Source organism: Trypanosoma cruzi, genomic scaffold (assembly GCF_000209065.1).
Source record: "Trypanosoma cruzi strain CL Brener 1047053516979 genomic scaffold, whole genome shotgun sequence".
Classification (NCBI taxonomy): domain Eukaryota; phylum Euglenozoa; class Kinetoplastea; order Trypanosomatida; family Trypanosomatidae; genus Trypanosoma; species Trypanosoma cruzi.
The window spans coordinates 49,951-74,011 of NW_001849346.1; the positions used below are offsets into that span (position 1 = coordinate 49,951).

General features: G+C 52.7%; 3 protein-coding genes and 3 pseudogenes across 3 annotated transcripts, besides 10 other annotated features; 3 read left to right on the top strand and 3 right to left on the bottom strand.

The window, feature by feature from the left end:
- Positions 1-24,061: part of a sequence feature (areas not merged during assembly with more than two copies in the genome that could not be assigned to a particular haplotype) that runs on past the window's edge.
- Positions 500-524: a sequence feature (AT_rich).
- Positions 747-2,096, bottom strand: Tc00.1047053508633.10 (annotated as a pseudogene).
- Positions 3,963-4,005: a sequence feature (AT_rich).
- Tc00.1047053508633.20 (trans-sialidase, putative) lies at positions 4,166-6,553 on the bottom strand (the record flags this gene model as incomplete). The annotated part of the gene is made up of 1 exon (XM_808050.1): positions 4,166-6,553. The coding sequence occupies one exon, from the start codon at positions 6,551-6,553 to the stop codon at positions 4,166-4,168; it is 2,388 nt and encodes a 795-aa protein (XP_813143.1).
- Positions 7,288-7,319: a microsatellite.
- On the bottom strand, positions 7,844-8,980 carry Tc00.1047053508633.30 (annotated as a pseudogene).
- Positions 9,224-9,252: a sequence feature (AT_rich).
- Positions 9,595-9,634: a sequence feature (AT_rich).
- On the top strand, positions 10,092-10,877 carry Tc00.1047053508633.40 (uncharacterized protein; the record flags this gene model as incomplete). The annotated part of the gene is made up of 1 exon (XM_808051.1): positions 10,092-10,877. One exon carries the CDS (start codon positions 10,092-10,094, stop codon positions 10,875-10,877), a length of 786 nt encoding a protein of 261 aa, XP_813144.1.
- Positions 11,646-11,824: a mobile genetic element.
- Positions 11,646-16,103: a mobile genetic element.
- Positions 11,803-11,827: a sequence feature (AT_rich).
- Positions 15,862-16,103: a mobile genetic element.
- On the top strand, positions 17,038-19,758 carry Tc00.1047053508633.100 (retrotransposon hot spot (RHS) protein, putative; the record flags this gene model as incomplete). Its single annotated transcript, XM_808052.1, has 1 exon — positions 17,038-19,758. One exon carries the CDS (start codon positions 17,038-17,040, stop codon positions 19,756-19,758), a length of 2,721 nt encoding a protein of 906 aa, XP_813145.1.
- Tc00.1047053508633.120 lies at positions 20,729-22,657 on the top strand (annotated as a pseudogene).

Below are 24,061 nucleotides of genomic sequence, written 5' to 3' on the forward strand. Positions count from 1 at the left end.
GGCCTCCTCTGGATCTCCCAGTGTATTTCTGCAAAATCTCGTCAGATTCGGAATCACGAGATTCACTCGGCGTCTCATTATAATAATAGCCGCAAATCTCCTTCATCGGACCATGCATACAGTTCTTAAACGCTGACTTATCCAACTTTCCTCCCTGCGTATTTTTTTTCTTGCATGCCTGCTGACATCAATATACCAAATTAAAACCATATTCCCATCCGCATCACCATCACCCTCCGCCTCCACCGCAGCACCGCACCACAGCACGCAGAGGGCACACACCAGCAGCACACGGCCAGTCATCATCATCGCCATCACTCCTGTCACTTGCGTGTAGCCTTCAGCACAAACTAACGCCCCGTCAACGCAGAGTGAAAGAAAAAAATGACACGGAACAGCAAAAAACACCGTCCCATCCAGCAATGAGAGTCACACACCACAACAAATGAATACGGCACAAATCCAAAACTCGCACAACAACCTGCATGAAAAAAATTGGAAATAAAAAAAAATATTTTAAAAAACGCACACAAGGCTCCACCGCATGCGCATGCGGCGAGAGCGGTCCGTCGTGCCGGCACCCCTCACGGAGGGCACGCACACACACAAGAGGAGGTGCAGCGCACGCAGCAGCACAAAAGCAAAGTAACAATTAAAAATGAGATTCCCGCACACCACGCGAATTGTTGGCCCACGGGAAGTGCAGCCAATATCCATCACGATAACAATACAGTTGCCTTTGGCCTTCATTCATATTCGGCGCACTCCACACGCAGGCTTTCCTTCTGGGAGACTCCTGATCGTGCGTTGCCCCATACGCGCGAGAGTGTCCCGATGGCCTCCGTCCACGCTGTCCCCATGTCACACGACTCCTACACACTCTGGCCATTCTCGCAGTCAACAATCATGAGAAGTGATCCCTCCCATCCGGTGGTGTGGGAGGTTTCGCATTCCGCAGGGGAAATGTCCCCAAAGAGCGCCCAGATACTGCCGTTGTCCGTCGAATACACGATCATGGAGCAAACGTCTTCCGCTTCATTCACCGCCATCAGAGGAAACACAAGCATGCCATCCCCCATCACAACACCTGCACCACCAGAAGCAATGAAATCCGTCCATTAGCCTTCGTGAGAAGCAGAAGAGATCAGCTTCGAGAGTGGTTTGGGGTCGCCCCATTCGATCCATCCACTCCGCTTGCCACCCGTGGGATTCGTGACATCACCCACAAACAGTTTCAGCTCCAAGCCGCCATCTCCCCAGCACCCACCTTCGTAGGACACATCAGAGCCTCCCGCAAGAGGAAACGCTCCGTGGTCCCTCGTGATTGTTGTCGGTTGGCCAAAAACAATCAAACTCTGTTCTTTTGCCTCCGCTGTACCAAGCACAGTGTCTGCGCTCCATGTAATTTTATTGACCCCACCAACAACAGTGGACCAACCCCACGCAGAGTCAATTTACCCCGCAACTACATCAGAAGAAAAGGGCCTACTTAATTGACCTGCTTGACACTCGGCATCCATGTGACCTTCGGCGAAAGCAGCAATTACTCCACCAGCACTGACGAGAGAGAGTGAAGCAAACGAATCCCTCGTCGTAACTGGAACAGTCCCATCCTTCGGCTGCACCAGCGTCGTCTGCGGTACAAATAGAACAACTCCATGCGGCAACTCAACGTTTATTGAACCACTCATCGCATCATCAATGGGATTCCCCTGCGGCTCGGTGACAGGCGTGGGCCTTCTTTCGGATGGTATCGGAGCCAATTTTGTGTTCCAAACAATGGCAAACTCAGGCCTCGTCTCGGGCGTGTTGGTCGCCGTGTTGGACGCGGGACTCGGATCGACGGCGTTGGGTCCGTCAACCGCCGCAGACCGTCGCCAATCTGCGTTCTGATGTGACGGCTCAGCATTAACTTGCTGTGCAGTTGTCCCACCAGATTTTGTGTCGTCCTTCTCTTCACGGGGTGACGGCAACTGACAGATGCCCGTCCGGTCAGCATCGCTGCTCCGTGCAGGCGGATGGATGGTTCCATCGGGAGGAAATTGAAGCCGCCACAATTCATAAGGGCCGGCGTATTTATGTGTCGTCACATTCATCGTGAAGGCAACGGTGGCCCCTTCCTCTTTCGTTGCACAGCTGGCAGCACAGTTGCTACATGTGTGTACCGCATTGGCCACATGGCACACAGCACCCAGCTCACCATCTCTGCTACGCATGCGCACATCAAAGCCACTGAAAGTATAATTCTCCTACTGAGCCTCAGCACTGGCTGCAGAACACTTCCTCCACGCCCACAAACACCCAAGCACGCGATAGCTCAGGCTGCCGTCACTCGGAGCACACGACACATCCACCGGCACAACCACCGTATCCGCAGCACCAGATACATCTCCAGCACTCCCAGCCACCGTCACGCACACGGACGAGCAGCAGCAGCACGAGAGTGCAAGAATCAACACGGCTCCGCACCGTCACCATCGCAGTCATCATCATCCGTAGTGAAGTCGCTGGAGCCAGTCAGCTGATCGGTAAGCCAAAATGAAAAAGAATGGAACAAGAGGAAGGGGGACGGAGTGCAGCGGATACAGCGAGAGAGACAGCAGACAACATGAGGAAAGGGCAGGAGGCCCAGCCGCACAGTTCACACACCACGAGACGGCATTCACCACCATCTCCACCCAGCTCATCTCTACAGCCCCAGGGAAACAACCAAAACACCGCGGCCACCACACAACGCACACGGAGCGAGCACCCACCACAGCAGCCACACGCGCAAGCGAACCCTCATCCATCCATGACGCGGCAACAAAATCTCCTGCCATCCCGCCCTCGATGGGAGACGGAGCCCAACTCAACGCAGTCACACGCGGTGCACCACACCCACAGGAAAGGAGACTCGGGCTGCGCACTCCCCCTCCTCACTTCTCCTCATGGCCACGGAGGAAGACAACAGCCGCCACACGCAACTGCCAGCATGCACTGCAAAAGAAGCATTCAAATCCACTGCAATGTGCATCTTGTGTGTGTGTGCCTGCAGAAACACAAAACAAAAAAGTAGAAAATAGAGAGCAGAGTATGTGGAGGGACGCACAAAAATGTACAGCGGAGGTGCATAACGGAAACAACAAGAAGACCGCTCAAACTCATGACTGCACTGCAGCCCAAGCAGCGGCAATCCACACAAGATTTATTTAAAACAGAAAAAAAAAACCATCCCCTTCGTCTTATACAAACCCCATCACACAAAATAATTATAAATAAAAAGAAATCGTCCAATGCTGTTCCACACAAATTTAAAAAAACTGCCGGCTGCCGTGTGGCCACACCAAACTGTCTGTATATATTTTGCCCGAAAAAAAAATTAAGAAGGTATTTAAATGTCTTTCAACCGTCCGACCCTCCGTGTGTCCGCACATCGTTTATATTTCATGGGGCCATCGGCGTGCTGCTGCTCCCCTCAGCCCTCTTATTGGTGCGAGTGCGGCCCGCAGAGCACAGTCACTCGTGTGTGTGGGGACTGAGAGAAGCACGCAGACACGACGGCAGTCGCGTCTCTTCATCGGGAGAGTGAGCGCAGCAAAAAATCTTAAAAACACGGCGGCAGGGTGTGGCTGTGTGCGTGGCGCTGCGGGTGCCTGCCCGCCCTGGCCGCAAAGAAACAAAACAAGAGGGAAGAAATTTGTGCTCCGCCCCACAGGCCCTCGTCGCACGCCCACACGTCACGGCTCCCTCAGCGCGCCGTTCGTCGCGGCCCCTCCTCATGCGTGCAGCAGGCGAGGCGCAAAGGGCCGTCGTCGTGAGCGTGTCGGTGGGTGTGCGAGTGGAGCAGTTGGGCGGAAACACACGGCACCCCTCGCAGAAAGAGTGCAGCAACAAACAAACAAAGAGGGAAGAGTAGAAAAGAAAAAACACGTCCATATTGATTGCCCCAAAAGCAAAAAAGAGAAGGTATGGGGGATGAGAAATAATAATAAACAATAGAAAACAAAAAAAAAATTAAAAAAAGAACACACACTCGCACACACGCTCAACACGCAAAAAAAAAAAAATGATGAATTACAAACAGAAAGCAAGAAAAGAAAATTATCTTAAAAAAAAGTTAGTTCTTGGAATTAATTCCGTGCTGGGGATGCCGCAAGTGTCCCACGCGGCAGCCAGTCACTCCTCACAGAGCCGCAAACCCCCATAGTCCCAACAGAAGAAGCAGAAGCAGCATTCCGCTTCCGCAAACAGTGCTGCCATCACCATTTGCCCCAAAGTGACGAGCGGTACCGGCACCCGTTGTTCCTCTCGCCAAGGATTCAGAAGAGGGCTTCGGGCGAGACACAGCAGGTGAAGAAGTACGCGCAGCCACTGGCTTTGGAATATTAATTTTATTTTTGGCCAGCCCTGCAATCTCACTGTCATCCAACGGACGGTTGTAAAGCAGGACATTCGCCACCGTCACAGGAACGACTCCACGGCTTTCTTTGTTCCCTGTGCTGCCTCCATCCCCTCCAATGTAGAAGTGGGAGATCTCCCTCAAATCCGTGCCTCCCAATGTACATGGCGCATCCCCACCCACACGCTGACCATCGACGTACGCGGAGCTCTGGTTGCCGTTCCGTAGCACAATAGCCACGTGGTGTGTTGTCTCTGGCTTCCAACTGCTGCTGTGCTCAGTCGTCTTTTCGTCACCGCACCGCAATTGCCACTTATTTTTGTTGTTGTACGACAGTCCCAGGAATACAGAACTCCCTGCACCATTCTTCTTCTTCTTCACACCCATCAAAGGAATGGGAGTACCTCCCTCCGGCACCTTGTGGATGGACACCGTCGCCACAAGAGTGAAGTTGTAGTTCGCAAAGTGGTACAGCTGATTCTCCCCCTGCGCGCCAACGGGCCACTCCGCCCACGCTCCATGGAACGTCACAACATCTGAAGTCTTTGTTGCCCCACCATCATTCCCCTTTATTGTGGCGTTCACCCCAAGGTACTCGTCCCTCCATGTGTCACCAGAGAAGCTGCCGGACAAAAAGCCAACCAGCCCAGCCGTGATCTTATCAGCGCCGCAGGCATTGTCAGTTGAAAGACCCTTCTGAGCAAGTAAAGTGGTGCACAGCTGGGAGACAGTGCCGTCCACTTTATTCCAGGTCGCCAGCACATCCTTCACACGCTGCAACTGCGCAGTCAGACGCACAGAGACCATACCGGATGATGGTTTCTCCCCTTCGGCCGTCTTCTTCTCGTACAGTGCAATCAACTCTTCCTTCCCATTCGTTTCACTTTTACCACTTCTGTAGAGCAGGGAGCTGGCGGCAGCGTCATCTTCCCCGGATACCGGCCCAATATCAACAATGTGCGTATTGTCCGTCAGCCAAAGATGGAGTACGCCCTTTCTGTTGCCTTTTTCATTAGAATAAACCGGCAGGGTAACGAGCATCACGTCCCTTTCCTCAATCCTCGCTGTGATGAGCCCGCTCCCAACGCCCTTCTTATTTCCCTTTTTGTTGCTCCACACGCGCGAGAGCGTCCCGAGCGCCTCCGTCCACGACCCCGTTAGAGTAAACTCGTACACCCTGCGGCGGCCGTCATCACACGCAGTCATCATCATGAGTTTGTCCTTCCACTCCACGACGGAGGGATCACCGCAGCCGTCGGCAGACATCTCCCTCGATACCGTCCAACCCGCAGTGTCCGAGGAGTACATAATCAGCGAAACGGCTTTCCCATCCTCTTTTTTTGTGCCTTCCAATGGAAGCAAGAGAGTATTGCCTTTTATCTTAATACCCGATCCACCACCGCCAATCAGTCGTGTCCAGGATTGCTCCTGTCTGCCGTTAGAAATCCATGGGAGATCGTAAGTATCTTTCCAAAGGATCCTTTTGTTGGTGCTGCCTTCCTCATTGTTGATGTTACCTTTTACCAGCAAGAGTCCACTTTGAGACACAGAATCTGCATTATCCTCATATGCCCAACTGTAGTTTCCAGCAAGCATGTAAATATCACTTCCCTGCACCACTGTTGTTGGTCGGCTCACATGTACCTTCTTCACTCTTTGAGTGCCAGCCAGAACTGCTGTTTGGGAGGGGCATTGTTCTCCTCCGGAAGAACGGTTCACCAGTACTTGTGTCTTCAATTTACTTTTATCCAACCCTTTTGGCTTTTCATCAGTCAGAGCCAAAAGCTCCGAGGCAATCCCAGTAAAAACGCATCCTCCGATGCCCGTGCACTGCGCCTCGGCAACAGCAAACACATCACCATTCATCTCAACAAGACTGGGAACACGGAGCGAACTCACTGCCTCCTCATTTTTTGTATCTCTCCAATGAAACAATTTCCCCGGTGAAAATCCTGAAGCTGACGGCACGTCCTTACTGGATGCAGCTCCACTAGTGCTGCAGCACATCATCACGACGAGGAGGAGCAGCACCGCAGAGTAGAAGAGATGCCGGGACATGTTGGGCCTCTGCCGCTCACTCTCTCTTCCTTCACTCCTCCTTCCGCTGGATCCGGTCACGCGGCGACGGTTGTGTGTGCAGGGTGCCTTCACTGCAGCAACAATTGAGAGCATATAAATATGTCTGTGTGGGCGGTGTGTGTGCTGTTGGTCCTTTCAGTGTCTTCGAATTTCACAGTAGCGTTTAGCGCTTGATTTTCTTCTTCGTGTGTGATTGAGAAAGTGGAGAGAAAAGATGCCAAGAAAGGGGTGAAACAGCGAGCACCGCCACCCATCCACAGTGAGTGGCACCATCATCCCCGCCGCACTCACTCCCAACAACAACAACTCACGCACACAGACACACGGAACAGGAGAAGGAGGAGCAATGCACCGGGAACACACAGCGACTCTTGCCACCACAAGCAGGAGTCACGGCGGATGCATTATTCATGAAGCGTCAGCGCACACCGAGCAACACCAACAAAAAGTAAGCAGCGGAATGCAAAAGGGCACAGCCGCCCTTCGCAGCACCGACGCGCTGCCGCCAGTCCTTTCACCGCTGTCTCCTCAAGCGCACCGACGCTGTCGCACATCGCCCGCACAGCCGGAGAATAACTCATCAACAGATCCACAGCGGGAAACAAACGTCTGCAGTTACAGCCGCCAAGCGGGAATCAATCTTCACTCGCCCACGGCACCCTCAACACCACCCACCGGCTGCACGCCGCAAACACCACACCCTCCACACGTCGACGAAAGAATTCTCGGGCTGACAACCTCCCTCCTAGCAGGGCCGCCGCAGCCACAATCCTGGGTGTGCGTGCACTCTCAGCGTTCACACCGCTCCACAGCGTCTGCAACATATCGTGTGTGCGTGTGTGTGCATGTGCATGTGTGTTTGGCAGCGCCCATACTTGCAGAGCAGCTGTGCGCCACAAGAGAGTCTGAAGAAAGCAACGGCAGAGAGAGGCAGATAGCACACACGCAAATTACTCATATCATCACACACACACACACACGCAGCCGCGGAATGGGTGCACTCAACCACAAAATCAAAAAGGAAAACAAAACAAAAAGCCGAAGCGTGGGATGACCAGCGCACACACTCTCATTACTCCCGTAAAGCAAAACACACACACAGAGGGAGAGAGAGAGAGGTCGCCCACTCAATGCAATAAAAACAAAACAGAAACAGTTACGGTGCTCCGCCCATGCAGCCAGGCAGGACGGCAGCGGTGCGTGTCGTGCAAAAGAGAGCACCAACGGGCCTGCATGGGTGTGCATGCATATATACAATGGGCACATTATTGTGCGTGCTTCGTGGGGTGAGGTGAGGGCGAGAGTCCATGCAAGGGGACACACACACAGAGAGAGAAGGAAGAGTGTGTGTGCGGGCGGTGCATGGCTCTCTCTCCCTCACTCTCACGCGGCCACCACCGCAGCCGCAGCAGCACGCGCAACAACAAGAAGAAGAAGCAAAAGAGGGGAGGTGGAGTGGGAGACCGCGGTGCTGCTGTCACCGTCGCCAGCCTTTTCTTTACCGCCATTTTGTCGTTTTTCTGTCTGTGCAGTATCGGAAGGTCGAGAATTCTCCACATTTGTTGTTTCGGTGGATGTTTCTTCCTGAAGTGGGGAAAAACTTTCATTTGAAGATGTCGTTGCTGCTTGTTCTTGACTGCCAGTTGATATACTCTCCGCTGTTCCTGAAGCGGATACAGGATCTTCGTTATTTCGTCCTTGTTTTGCGGGTGAATCCGTGGATGCACTCGTGTTCTGGCTGCGATTCTTCCCTTCTTCTGAAGTTGTTGTTTGATGTTCAGTTTTGGGTTCCGGCAGTTTTGCGTCTGATAATTCCGGTGATGCCTTTCCTTTGCCTTGTAATTCCGTATTTGGACCCTCTGGTGACGGCTTCGGTGCTGCGCCTGGCGCAGTGAGGGACTCTGATTTTACCTTATTTGATGATTCCTTACTTGCCAGATTGTCGGGCAACGCAATCACTGAGTTATCGGGATTTTTTGTCTGTGCTCCATTGACGGGTGTATCTGCTGCCTTTCCTTTGGGCGACGAGAGACTCTGATTCTCTGTTCCATCTCTCCGCAAAACTTCCGTTTGGGATGCATTTTGCGGGCGGGATAAAAGATTGCCACTGGTCACCGTGCCAGCACCAGGGTGATGTGGCGAACCACCACCAGGAGAAACAGACCCCGAAGAATTACCTCCGCCACCGGAAGCAGGGGCTCCGGCTGCACCATCTTTTCCACCATCTTTTCCACCAGGATTTACACCGCCTCCTCCACCACTTCCTCCCTTGGAAGGACCATCTTCTTCACCTGAAACTTCAGCAACGATGATGGGCAACACAGAACGCAATGACAGCATGAGCGCAGTTCTATCACATCCGTTAGGCATGTGGGATCCATTTTCACCCAACACTTCCGACGCCATGCAGCCACCCACTGCGTTGTTGTCAAGCCCCTTCGCGTAAATGCCACAGCACGCACCACAGCACGCAGAGGGCACACACCAGCAGCACACGGCCAGTCCTCATCATCGCCATCACTCCTGTCACTTGCGTGCAGCCTTCAGCACAAACTAACTCCCCGTCAACGCAGAGTGAAGGAAAAAAGGAGAGGCACGGCTGCTACACCACGCACAGTGACCGCACAGTCACAAATGGCAATGCACACACCATGAGGTAGATGGAATCAGTACAATTGCAGAACTCATACACCGCCCTGCAAACCACATGTGTAAAATGCAGTAGAAAAGAACAGCAACAGAGTTGAGAGTCCGGCATGACTCAATATATATATATATATAATAATAATAATCGATCAGGCACAAATTTTATTTTATTTGCCAAGCAGCAAAATGTAAACGACCACTGGTTTGTGTTTACGTAATGCCTGGACTGAATAAAGCAAGAAAAAAGATAGTACTTTTCCACAAGCCCACACAAATCTCCTCACACTTCATTGCGGCATCCGGCCTGTTCCTCCAATCCTCCATTCGTGCAGTCCGTGGTACGCACAGCCGCAGGGTCGGCACCGCGTTTGGGCAAGAGAAGGAAAAAAGACAAAAAGGAAAAGCACGTCACGCATGACAAAGTACTGCAAAAGAGCATTGGGGAAAAACACAGGGATGCTGATTATTGCAATAGGGCAAAAGCAGCGAAAATAAATAAATAAATAAAATAAAAAAACTTAAATTATTGACAAAACTCAGTGGATAATGCTGGCAAGCTGCACAGTTATTGCTCCAAGAAAAGCCGCAATTCCACCCTCCCTCACACTTCAGCAGAGCGCCGCAGTGCCCCACAGCCCCAGAATCAAAAGCAACATCACCCGAGACACACACCCATGCACGGCGATGTCACGAATTTCAGCCATGGACAAAAAATCCGTGAAATGCCCGTGCTCACAAAAACCGTTGCTCACAAGTGATGCTGCGTCGTGCTCCGATGGGATCTCTGATTTTCCAGAAGTTGTGCGCAAATAATCCTGTGCGGCATCACCGCCACCCGACACGTTATCACTCGTTCAACAATTGCTAGGGCTGTGCTGGGCCCAGGCGTGGCTGTTGTACCATCCAAGGGCATTAGATCACTGTTGCTGAGTGAATCGGGGTCGCTGCCCGTGCCCACGGCAGTGCGGGCATACGTGTCCTATTAATGGCCAACGTCTTGTTATTCGCTCGCAAGTGTGTTGGCGGTGGACGGCACGTTGTCTCTCGCTGCGCGTGCGTCTGGATCAGCTGCACTGCCACTTTACTCCCCGGACAGCGGAGCTCCCTGTGGGACCTCACCGCACAGCTGCTGGCAGCCCTGCATGCTCCTGCCGAGCGGAGTGTCCTGCCACTGAGCATGGCCACAGATACTTCCCAGTTCCCCGCCTGGCAGCAGCATCCCAATCGCCCACACGAGTTCCTGCCGCCACAGACTCCCTCTCGGCGATGGAGGCGCTCCTCTTTGGCCCACTGGCGGTGCACGACAACGGCGTCACCGAAGAGATTTGTACCGTGCCGCTTTCGCTGGCGGATTGAGGTCACACGGCTGAATCCACATTTCCCCATGACACTGCGGAATCCCACGCAGCGTGACAGCGAACGCGGACACCGTCATGGCACGATCTCTCCCGCAGGACTGCGTCACTGCCTGGCACGTGGGCTTCCTTACCGCCGTCAAGAGGTTATAATGGAAGGATGCCCAGGAGGAAAGGGAAGGCGCGTACACCGCGTGACAGGCGCCTGTCGGCGTGGTGAGGACTGTCTTCCTGGTGCTGACCCGGACATCGTGCCCCGAGTGGCGGCACTGCGCACGGGCGCGATGCAACACCTTCCCACTCTTCGACAGGCCTGCACGCGCCCTGCGGATCACAAGGGTGCTGCAGTCGGCGGATCGTTTTCGAGCGGCTGCTGCACCACACGTTGTGGCCCAAATTTTTGTTTCGAATTATGAATGGTGGGAGTCAGAGACACTCTCTGTCACTATCTGTTTGCGTGTTCACACACTGGACACCAAACAACCCGGAACTATCCGCTGCTTGGAGGAATGTCGCGAGATCTTGCCCACAGGGGTGCTGCACTCGGCGGATCGTTTTCGAGCGGCTGCTGCACCACACGCTGTGGTCTAAATTTTTGTTTTGAATTATGAATGGTGGTGGTCAGAGACACTCTCTGTCAATGTCTGTTTGCGTGTTCACACACTGGACACCAAACAACCCGGAACTATCCGCTGCTTGGAGGAATTTCGCGAGATCCTGCCCACAGGGGTGCTGCAGTCGGCGGATCGTTTTCGAGTGGCTGCTGCACCACACGTTGTGGTCTAAATTTTTGTTTCGAATTATGAATGGTGGTGGTCAGAGGCACTCTCTGTCACTATCTGTTTGCGTGTTTACACACTGAACGCCAAACAACCCGGAACTATCCGCTGCTTGGAGGAGTTTCGCGAGCTCTTGCCCACAACGGTGCTGCACTCGGATAATCGTTTTCGAGCGGCTGCTGCACCACACGCTGTGGTCTAAATTTTTGTTTCGAATTATGAACGGTGGTGGTCAGAGACACTCTCTTTCAATGTCAGTTTGCGTGTTCACACACTGGACACCAAACAACCCGGAACTATCCGCTGCTTGGAGGAATGTCGCGAGATCTTGCCCACATGGGTGCTGCAGTCGGCGGATCGTTTTCGAGGGGCTGCTGCACCACACGCTGTGGCCCAATTTTTTGTAGGAGGTTGTGAAAAGAATGATCGCGGGAGAGCTGGCTAGCTTAATTAATGTATGTATATATCCTGATAAATGAATACATTCTTTATGATACTTTCTACCGTATGAATCTTTTGGGAAGAACGCGATGTGTAGGGGCAGGGAACCGATAGAGGCCGGATAATATTTTTAATTTTATTTTTTACAGACACACAGCCAGGTATGTTTACAGACATGTCGTTGGTTCCCTACACACCCTCCGAGTGGTGTGATATTGGCTCCCGTCTCTAGGACATGGTGTGCCAATGTGGCGAGACCCAGGTACAGATGACGTTTATTAATGGCAACCAGATGTCGGACGAGACGTTAACTGTGGCCGCATCACCCACAGGCTTATGCTTGTTCCATGGACCTGTCTCTAAAGCTTGGCAGGGTTCTACTCTCATTGGACATATTGCGGATCTACGGGCGCCTCAGATCCCTAATTTTGAGACACAAGCGCTCCTGCCCGCTATGGGGGCAGCCCGGGAGTTGGGGCACCAACAAGGGCTCATCACTGCTGAAAGGGAACGCCTGAATATTGATTACGCAAACGCCGTCGCGGACGTGCAGAATCGGAATGCTCGGCTTAACTCGCAGTTTCAGGAGGCGCATTACAACCTATTGGTAAGGGAATCCAATATTGCCGGGGCCGGCAACCAGGTCCCAGAACTACAACAGCAGTTGGAGGCCGCACGCGCCAAATTACGGGAGCGCGAATTCAACTTGGGAGTCCTCAATGCTCAACTCCAGGAACGGGAGGCACGCCATAATGCACAACAACCCGCGCGGGATGCGGAGACGGCGGGGCGGGGCAAGTCCCCCGCTACTCGACACGTTTTCAACGATGGCGTAACCACACTACCGCATCAGACGAATATCTTGATGGCTGGAGGCGTGCCTAGCAGCGCGGCCCGACGCAGTTCGGCGGCTTACAGGCACCCTCACGGCAATGTTGGGAGACCACATTTCCACCCTTCCACGCCGTTGCCTTCCCGCACTTCTCCCCTGGACGCCCAATTACCCATGGAAGAGGGCCGCGGTTTCTGCGCATTCGACATCACCACGTGGCCCTCGCGTGTATGGAATGAGGGCGCCTCCGGAGTCGTTATCGACCTCCGGTGCGCATACCAATGCTGGCAACAGGAAAACGAGCAGGTTAAACTTGCCTTTGACAATTTGGTCGAGTGGATCGGCGTACTGGAAGGCGGGCAGGATCCCACCGATCGCTTCATGATTTTGGCAGGTCCCTACGGAATACATTCCGGATGCAGCTCACGATTGCATCCGATCCCGGTATCCGGCTTTCCAAACTGCGCGCCCGTCCTTACACTGCTGTTCACCAGACGGACGCTTATGCGGGGGCAGCTCAGCCTCTCGTCGATCGGCGAGAAACCCAACGCACTTTGCGATGCCAACAATGTCATACCTATGGACACGATCCGTCTACGTGCAAAGTGCGCCCGAGAGGGAATTAATTACATTATAGGCGTCCATCAAAAAACGGCAGAGGGGCTGCCGCACGCCGCTCATGAATGCTGACGACGGGAGCGCCATCGAATCCGCCACCTCCCACCAATCCGCACAGGCAGCGCACCGCTCCGCCGACGCTCCATCCGATCTTTCAAATTGCCCGACACAATCGTCGAGAAGGGCAATGGAGCTTATCTGCCAACGACGCTCGACTGCGGTACGACGAAACACCGGCGGTTCCGCTTTGGGCCAGTTATATGAGGAGAGCGAACGAGGTGGCTCGAGAGATGTGCGCGCCGTCAACGTGGGAGCGTGGAATGTCCCTCGCGGGGCAATTCACAACCTTTTGCCGCACGCACGAACAGCCGACGAACGAGGAGAGCTGTGCGGTCTTTTTGATGTCAATCGAAGTGGCGCCATCGACCCGACTGCAGTACGCCAGGATGCTGCGGTCCATGTTGGAAATGAATCCAACCCCGCTGGACATGATGATTCTGGGGTTGCAAAAAGTTGCGGCGCGATCGGTGGTGAAGCAGGCGCGCCCCTTGAAAGAGGAAGAGATGAATCAAGTTATCCGCAGCCGGACCGATTGGAAGGAACGTGTTGTCGTACGACTTGCGTGTATAACAGCGAGTCGTTGGTCCGGAATTGCGGCATTGACACCCAACAATCTTAAACTGAAGCCGGACGGGGTCATAATTTTGGATTGTTCCGTGGCTCAAAAAGCGGTGGGGCGGGTTCCCGCCGCGCCCCGCTGTCCGACAGGATACGAGGGCAGGACGCGTTCGACACTATAAATCTACGCGGGACACTCCGTCGCAGCGTAAGGCTCACGAATATTACTAATGCCAAAGTCGAACGAGCTTTGGCTCCTTGGGATGCCACGGCGCATTCCATAAAACGCGGTGCGTTGAGGCACGCTGCGCCAATCGTGGAGACACTCAATTTGAACCCACACGTGATCCCGCAGTTGGCGAAGCACGTCGACCCGTTCGAACTTCCGAAGAATACTGTTTGATATTTGTGGATGTACACCACAATGCTGACCCAGGTGTCGTCGCTGGTCGCATTGATGTGAAGGGAGAAACGGCGGAAGGGCAGGAACCCTGGCTGAGAGCGGAGGAGCGTTTTTTCCATGATTTTTATCACAATCATGCTGCTACAATAACGAGACGCGCGACAAGGACGCGTCTGGCCACTCCACAAGATGAACACGCTATCCCGCTACAGCAGGTCAACGCGCCCGTATTGAACCTAGAGTGGATTAAAAGTCGGTTGAATCCGGCCACCTTGGAGAGGCTCATGCAAGTTTGGGGACTCTTCGGGCGGTCCCCTTTAACTTTATCCTCCGGTAAAGCGCGCGAAGGCTCACGGAGGATTCCGGTTGCTGATGCGCATTTGTTACGAAAAGCGGGAATAATCGAGGACGGTTCGTCCACAATAACAGGCGGATGGGTAATACCTTTCTCAGTTGTGGAGGAGAAAACCACCGGCTTACGACGACGATGGATCGCGTGGCCACGCGACAAGTACAGAGACGACCCTTACGAGGCTAACGCTCCTCTTTTACACATTTCTAATTATTTGCCGCCTGTGATGGCTGAGGCCGCTTCCTGCCTGGATGTAAAGTCGTCCTTCATAGTCTCTTTACCGCTGGGGACTCGGCATCTCTTTCGATGCCACGTGGAGGACGGCACGCTGGTGGAGCTGACACGTCTCCCAATGGGATACAAGGCCAGCCCAGAAATTCTCCAGATTATTATTACTTCAGCAATTGCGGGGGTGACGACGGTGGCTCACCGCCTCCGGGCCGCACCTCCATCGGTGCACGACGACGTATGGATCGGTAATATACGCATTGCAGGGTCGAAAAGCGATGCGACATTGTGGGAAGCCCAAGTGCTTCGTAATGCGGACGGTTGTCACGCATCCATGGGGGAAGAACGCGAATCGGGCGCTACGCATTACACCTTCCTGGGGGTGCGGTTTGATCATGGCAACACCGTGCGGTATCCCTGAGTGACACGTTTGTCCTGTTTGTATGCGCCATGCCGGCACCCAATTCTTTAACCATCGCGGAAATGGAGGTTACGGCGTCACGTTTTTTGTACGCGGCTGCCATTTTTTGCACGCGTTTATGTGACCACTACTTTTTTATCAAGGCAGTGCGACGACAATTATCCGCAGTTAACCGGGGAATTGTGCTGGAGACATCCCCGGCGAACGTTCCGTCGGCAGCGGTTGGTTTGGGCGAGAGGTTGCGACACACCATCGAGAACAATCGCAAGCGAATCATCAAGCCCACCGAGGAAGCATCGGCTACCATCATCACGGACGCATCGCTTCATTGTTGGGGAGCCGTTTTCATTCCAGACCCCGGCGACGTTAAAATTGCCGGGGGAAATGGGGGAAGAGTAAGCCTTTTCTTATCACGCAGGCCGAGGCGCGAGCGGTACGCCTAGCCTCATCGGCTTTTTCCGCCATCTTGCCATCCACTATGGACGTTTGGGTGGACAACACTTTGCTGCGAGGAGCGGCGAATAAAGGCAGCTCGAAATCACACGCCATGACGTGGGAGCTGAAACGGATATATGAGTTTTTGGACTCTCGCGGAGTAAAGGCATCCTTTGCATACGTGCGGTCTGCAGAAAACCCCGCAGACGGCATGTCACGCGGTCGTGTTTTTACACTTCAGGAATTGGCGAAGGGTGGAACTTGCGAAGGGGAGCGGCGGGGTCTTGTGGTTGGAGGACCACAAAGTCTGCCACTTCGTAAGTAATAATATGTAAATATATATATATCCTATTTGGATAGAACGCAGTATGTCATGACAGTGGCTAGCAAAATATATATTTTATCAGAAGAAGATATTTGGGCATTTAACTGCCTTCAATTACATTCTCTTCCCCATCTTGATTTTGGTTTCTATAGGGAATTTCAGGATCCGGCCAGCGGGACAGAAGATTATTCTTGGTGATATGCGGGGCAGCGGTGTGTTGGCGTGTGTGGGCTGCTCATGGCTGCCGGTGTTGCCTTTCCTGCTGTTCTCCCGCTCAACTCCTTTGTGTTCGACGGACCCAACGGTTTTACGGGCGTGTGGTGGGGCCGCGTTCTTGTTTGAAAAAAGCCTTTCGCAGGCATCATGATACTGCCGCCCGTGCCACACGAGGCGGTGGGGAAGATCCTGGGATTTATTAGCGGGGTGGCACCGCACCCATGCCGTGTGGTTGATTTGTATTTTGCAATGTACGGTGATGGGGATGTGCGGTGACAACTTCCTCCAGTGGAGCGACACGAGCAGCACGGGGAGCGGAACGGAGGAGTGGTGGCTGCGTGCTTCCAAGTGATACGTGAATGGCGAATGCAATATGAAAGGCGGCGTCACGGCACTTTTTTGCGACACGCGCATTGCAGATATTTTCCATAAAGCATGCAAGTTGCACTTTTTTTGTTGTGTGGGAATTACCGTGATGCATCGCTGTTGTGGAGTTTACGATTTGGGGTTCTTGCGTGTGGCCGTTGCTGCACCGAATTCCCTTCCCACTTGTGTCTGTGTGTTTTTGTGTTAGGGTTTATGCGCGCATTTCCTCTTGCAGAGTGTGTGCGGTGACGGTGGTGCCACACGGGTGCGGGACCGTGGCGAACGGAATGCGTGGGCGAACCCTCCGTGCCCACCACGTTGTTGTTAGCTCTCACCAACGCTCTGCTGGGTGGATGGTATCCACGGGCCGTCTTTGTGGTCCTCGTGCATGTGGTGTGCATCGCACATTGTGTGGATGGTTTTCTTGTTTTGGGTGCCAGTCATTTCTGTGAGTAATTTCCTTCTTTCTTATTCCTCTCCCTTTTCATTGGTTGTCAGTATTCAGCTTTAACTCGATCCAACCAAGAAAACAAGGAGAAACAATGTCTGGAAATCAAGCGTCTGCCGTACCGCAGGGAGATGGTCAGAGGAGAGCGAGGCCGGAGTTGGAGGGTGTCACAGGTCAACCCGCTGCGACCCGCAGAAGAGCGAAGGCGCGGCAACAACAGTGGACCATGAACAGCACCGTAAGGGACATCCTGCTGGAGGGAAGCACTGGAATGGCCAACATGAAGCTCAATGATTTTCTTCGGGATTATGTTGGCGGTGGGGCAGCCGTTGATGAAGACCACAATGTTACGATGGAGGTGTTTGTCCAGGAGCCGGATGATTACGTACAAGACCAGCAGATTTTTGATGAGATCCATAATTTAACAGAGTACCGAGAGCTAGAAGAGAGGGGGATACTCTCGGAGGCTACTACTAATCTTGAAGGAGAAGGCGTTTTCATTCTTGAAGAATGGAGGGACTTTGGAAGAAAGGATAAGGTCACTCTTCTTGCAAGGGAAAAACTAGAAAAAGTTCTCACACAGGTACTGAAAGAAAAAATGCTTGAGGCAAACGGAAGAGCATGGCAGCAACGAGAACTAGAATTTACTATTTCCACTAATATCGAAGATGTACTGTTTAACGGCAGTCCTCGCCTCATGGAAATAAAGCTGAATGATTTTCTTGCGTTGGAATTGTACGGTCGGGGCATTTTGCGCGCCAATCGGAAAGTCTTGTTGAAGGAGTTCTTCAGGGAACCCTCGAAGTATATCCGTGATGCGAGAGTATTGGGCGCAATACAGGCATCATTTGGTTATGTGTTGATGGATATTGCCGTATGGAATGAAATGGTTTTTTATGAGGATATACGCAAGCTTCACGAGAATGGTGTACACAAACTATTTGAGTGGTCAGAAGCTGCTGCGGACGTAAAAGCAAGTGTTGAACGCATCACTAAACAGTTTTTGGGTGCGGCCGTCATTGAATCGATGAGCCCAATGACGAAGAATGCACCGATGAAACTGGAGGGGTTTTACGAGTCTGTGTACAATGCGAGGTGGCACCATGTGGCGGAAGTTTCTGACGGCGAGGGGACGCGAATGTATGTGAGGGAGGGGGAACCACCGCAGCCATGGAAGTACAAGGCAGTTGACGACACCCTCGAAAAGGATGACGGTGTGCAGCAATCTGGTGCACCACGTCTCAGGCTGATGGTGCTCACTTCGGACAAGGGATGGCCGTACTCGTGGAAGGAGGAGGACTCCATTCGTGACTGCTATGTGAACTGTGAGGTGGAGCGAGTTTGGAAGATCGTCAAGGGCGATCTAACCGAATGGTTCAGCACTCACGTTGAGATCGGCTTTAAGCCTGGGCGACGTGTGTTGATTGGGACGCCCGGGATGGGGAAGTCGATGAATGCCGGCTCGTGCCTCCTCTACCAGCTGCTGCACCACGATGCGGAGCAGCTTCCAATGGTTGCGTACTTTATTGGGAATCGAACATTTCTGTTTGACAAAATCGCAAAAACGGTGTCAGTGTACATGGGTGAGGCCAGTATCCTCCGTATTGTGGATGGGTTGTCTAGGCGTGGTGTGAAAGGGTATTGTATCTACGACGTGGCAATGAAGGGTCATCATCCGTCTACTGGTTTGCCTTGCAAGGGATGGGGCATGATTGTGGTGACACCACCAGACCAAAACAACTACGAACGGTGGGCGACTCGCAGGTGCGCTACGCGAATCGTAATTAATTGTCCCGAAGAAAACGATGTGAAGGCAATGTGCGCTTGGATGAAGCGCAATCAGATTCCGCAGGAGCAAGCGGAATACTGGAAGGAGGTGAATGGTCGCATGAATAAAGTGGGACCAATTCTCCGCTTCATCTTTGGCAAACAGGCATATGATGACCGCATTAAAGCGTGTCAGCAGACCGTGGATGGGATGAACGCTTTGAAATTCGAGGGTTACTTGGATGTTGGATATTGTTGTTTGTCCAATGACAGCGACTTGTCTCGAAAGCTTGTGAAGGTTGTCCGAATACGACGAGGAAACAACAATGAGTCGCCTCTGAATGTACTGATATCTCCCCACCTCGAACGTGAAATATTGTCCCGGCTGGAAAATGAAATGAAGCAGTCCGATTTTATTTTGCTTGTTTTGAGGTTCTGGGATTATGCCCCACCATATCTTATTGAAAAGTATGCCGTATCTGCATTTTTGAATGAGGATTTCCTGCGTGCGATAAGACCTAAAATTGAGGAACTGAGGCCACCAGGACGAGGTGAGCCACACAACTGTGCGCTGAAAGAGCACTCAGACACGAGCTTCACCAGAAAAGAGGTTCTACCGCCGCCCGAACGCCTTTCCAATCCGGTTGCTATGGACCACTGGGTGCTGTACGAGCCGAAAGTACAAAACTTTCCGCTGGTGGACGGCTTTTTCTTTGTGGACACAAATCCGAAGACGCTGGTTGGGCTGCGGATGACTACGGCAAGTGAGCACCACACGAATACCAGCACTGTGAGGCAGTTCACTGAGTGCCTGGCGGCATATTTTGAGGGTTGGGAGGAGTTATCCCGAGACATGTCGTGGGAGATTATTTATGTGCAGCACGCAGCCAGCACGCCGATGACTGGCTGGCAGAGATGTGATGTCGTCAATCCCAATAATGTGGGCGACGATGAAAACCGAGAGATTGCGGCGTTCTGGAACGAAAAGGTGCGTCAGTACATAGCAGCGGTATCATCCGCTGACGCCAGAAGAGACGAAGCTCTCTGAGGTGGGGAAGAACGAAACAGGAGAAAGAATTAGGGAATGAAGGGGGTAGTTTTGATTTCTGGTAAAAAAATATTGTGGGATTTATTTTTGGATAATTGTGTGACTACGGTGCGGGTGCACCAGCACCAGACGGCAGTATACCACACAGATTCCAAAAATGCCCAGCTCTATCGAACATAACAGTGACCGAAGAAATTAGGGAGGGAGTGGGGTTGTTTTTTTTCTGGTAAGGAACATTGGGTGATTTTCATAAAGCATGTTAATTGTGTGTGCATAAGAGGCATAATCGTGGAATTGCCCCGGTATGAGAAAACCATTGTGGCTGGCGGTGCTATGGTGTTGCTGCATTTTCCATTTTATTCTATCGTGTTCCAAGACCCACCAATAACAGAAGCATCTTTAAGGGATGAACAAAGAATAAGTTGTATTGATGAAATCGTGCACCCCGTGTAACCGTGCGGAGTGGGGCACCGCGTCATGGATGAATAAGGATCCGCTTCCACGTGTAACTGGAGTGGGTGATTGTTCGCTCGCTGTGCGTTGTGTGTTGGCTGCGGGGCTGTGGCCGTATCCCGTTGGCCGCGAGACTGAACTGGAGGCGGCGGCGGTGTGTTTCTTTTCCTCGCCCATTGTGGGTGAATGCGGGCGGTGTGCGCGTTTTTTGTGTGGAGGACCGAATCCTCCCACGCGCGGTCTGGCAGCACTGTGATTTGTGTGTGTGCGTGTGTGTGTGAGAGCGATGTTGCTCCGCGCTGTAGCTTCCGGATTCTCTTGTGTCCCGCTCTCCGCATGGGTGCTCTGCTCTGCTCCCCACTGACGTGTCTGATGTATTGCCGCTTTTTTCTCCTCCACTTGTTGAACACAGACACACGCTAGGAAGGAAAGCAAACACGCTAAACGCTACTGTGAAATTCGAAGGCACTGAAAGGACCAACAGCACACACACCGCCCACACACGCACATATTTATATGCTCTCACGTGTTGCTGCAGTGAAGGCACCCCGCACACACAACCGTCGCCGCATGACCGGATCCAGCGGAAGGAGGAGGGAAGGAAGAGAGAGTGAGCCGCAGAGGCCCAACATGTCCCGGCATCTCTTCTACTCTGCGGTGCTGCTCCTCCTCGTCGTGATGATGTGCTGCGGTACCTGTGGAGCTGCGGCCGCTGGAGGGAATAATGGGAAGAGTGATTTAATAAATATTTATAAGCTGCAGGGAGTCGATCTATTTGTGCCGCAGACGATGCTGGTGCAGCCGACAGATGGGACTGTTCCAGTTACGACGAGGGATTCATTTGCGTCGCTCTCTCTCGTCAGTGCTGGTGGAGTAATTGCTGCTTTCGCCGAAGGTCACATGGATGCCGAGTGTCAAGGTGCTCCATTAATTAGGCCCTTTTCTTCTGATGTGGTTGCGGTGTAAATCGTCTCTGCGTGGAATTGGTCCACCGTTGTTGGTGAGGCCAATAAAAGATACATGGAGCGCAGACACTGTGCTTGGTACAGCGGAGGCAAAAGAACAGAGTTTGGTTGTTTTTGGCCAACCGACAACAATCACGAGGGACCACGGAGTGTTTCCTCTTGCGGGAGGCTCTGATGTGTTCTACGAAGGTGGGTGCTGGAGAGAGGGCGGCTTGGAGCTGAAGCTGTTTGTGGGTGATGTCACGAATCCCACGGGTGGCAAGCAGAGTGGATGGGTCGAATGGGGCGACCCCAAACCACTCTCGAAGCTGATCTCTTCTGCTTCTCACGAAGGTGACTGGACAAAGTTCATTGCTTCTGGTGGCGCAGGTGTAGTGATGGAGGATGGCACGCTTGTGTTTCCTCTGATGACGAAGGATGAGGCAGCAGACGTTTGCTCCACGATCATTTACTCGACGGACAACGGCAGTATCTGGACGCTCTTTGGGGACATTTCCCTTGCGGAATGCGAAACCTCCCGCGTCACCGGATGGGAGGGATCACTTCTCATGATCGTTGACTGCGGGAATGGCCAGAGTGTGTAGGAGTCGTGTGACGTGGGGACAGCGTGGACGGAGGCACTTGGGACACTCTCAGGCGTGTGGACCAATTCACAATCGAAAGTCATTTTGGATCTGAGCTCGCATGTGGATGCCCTCATCACCGCGACCATTGGGGGCAGGAAGGTCATGCTGTACACACAGAGAGGAGACTTCTCGGGGGAGAATGAGGCCAATGCGGTCCACCTTTGGGTCACGGACAGCAACCGCTCGTTTTGTGTTGGGCCGGTTGCCATGGAGGATGGTATGAATTGGTTGTTCGCCAGCAGCCTGCTGTACTCGGATGGCAACTTGCATCTTTTACAACAGAGGGAAAAAGATGAAGGCAGTGCCATTTCGCTTTCCCGCCTGACGGAGGAACTGAGTACAATCAAGTCCGTCCTCAGTACTTGGGCGCAAAAGGACGCCTTCTTCTCCAGCTTGTCTACACCCACGGCGGGTCTGGTGGCAGTTTTGTCCGATGCGGCCAGCGATGACACGTGGAACGACGAGTACCTTTGTCTGAATGCGACGATGAGGAATGCAGTGAAGGACAACGATGGGTTACAAGTGACGGGATTTGAGTCCAGGGCAATATGGCCTGTGAACACTCAGGGTAATAATGTGCGTCATGTATCTTTGAGCCACAACTTCACACTTGTGGCGTCGGTGACCATCGAGGTGGCACCGAGTGGGAACACTCCTCTACTGACTGCGGTGCTGGCGGACACTGCGTCCAATCATACTGTGGGACTGTCGTGCAGCCATAATAAGAAGTGGGGACGGGGCTCAAAGGCAAGACAACAACACAGAGCGGCCGTTGGGAGCCGAGGAAAGAATGCCAAGTGGCACTCGTGCTGCAAGGCAACAAGACCTCTGTGCACGTTGATGGTGAGTTTCTGAGGCAGGAAGAAGCGCTGTTGACAGGCGAGAGGCCACCTGAGGGTTCGCTTTGACGCGTGCGGTGGACACGAATCTCATGTGACGCTGACGGACGTCTTTCTGTACAACCGCCCACTGAATTCCACTGCGATACGTGCACTCAAGGACAGGGTCCCCGTTCCGACGAGAGAAGCAGCTCCGACACCACCCGAGAAGATCAGAGTGGTTGACAGCGTCAGAGAGCACGTTGCTGGGGATATTACAGAAGAGAAATGAATGGGCACGACGCCCTGGAAACGAATCCCACCAAAAAAGTAACCTCGCAGAGTGTGGTGCGGCGTGAGTCCCGACGACCGCCTCGCCTCTCCCAACGACGTGAAATTGACACTGCGTGATTTCGGCGGCAACAGCACCGTGCGTGTGTGCGTGTCTTGTGTGCCGCTGCTTCCTCTGGGATTGTATTTGTGTCGTGGCAGTCTTCTGAGCCACAGAGTGTGGATTAGCGACTCCTCACGAAGAATACACGCCGCATTGCCTGTGCTTTTACTGTCGGTTTCTATTTCTTCAATTTCTTTACTTCGTAATGTTCTTTTTTCACTGTAGTTCAGCTGGAGTAATAAGTACTGTTGTTTTTTCTTTGCCTAATGTTCGGTTGCTGCACACTGTAATGAGCGAAGTGTTTCCCCCTCTTTTTTGATTGCTTTTGTTTTTGCCCACATTCGGTGCCGGCCCTGCGGCTGTGCGTTCCACGGACTACGCGAAACGAGGATTGGAAGAACAGGTCGGATGCCGCATGAAATGTGAGGGATGTTGTGTGGGTGGTGGAGCAGCAAGATCTTTGTTTTAATTTGTTTTTTTTTCTTGGTGAAGTTATTACGGATACACAGACACACACGGTTTTCTTGTGCCGCTTAGCACATGAAATAGAATTTCTGTCCGATTGATTTTTTATATTCCTCCTCTGGAGTTCTGTTGGACTCTCAACTTATTTGTTTTTACCTTTTTTTTGTTTTTTCCACCTTTTAAGTTTTGTTTTGCGTGGCGGCATGCGAGTTCTGCGGTTGTAATGATTCCACTTGCCTTTTTTGGTGTGCACTTCTTCTGGCTGCTACCATTTATTACCATGCGGTGGCTGTGCGTGGTGTAGCTGCTGTCTCTCTCTAATTCCTTTCTCATTCTCTTGCAGATCGAATCCACGCTATTCAACAACGAAAGTTTTGACGATGCGCTGTGTGTTTTGTGTCCTGTTGGCGTTTACACTGCTGTGCTGCTCGTGCGTGTTTGCCGTGGAGGAGGAGGAGCAAGAGCAGGAGGTGCTGCCGGTCAATGCAGTGTGTGCGGATGTTGGTGGCAAAGTTGCGCGCTGACAACTCTCTGGGAAGTCATTGTGGTATGACTGCTCAGATCCAGCTTTTGGTTTTGGGC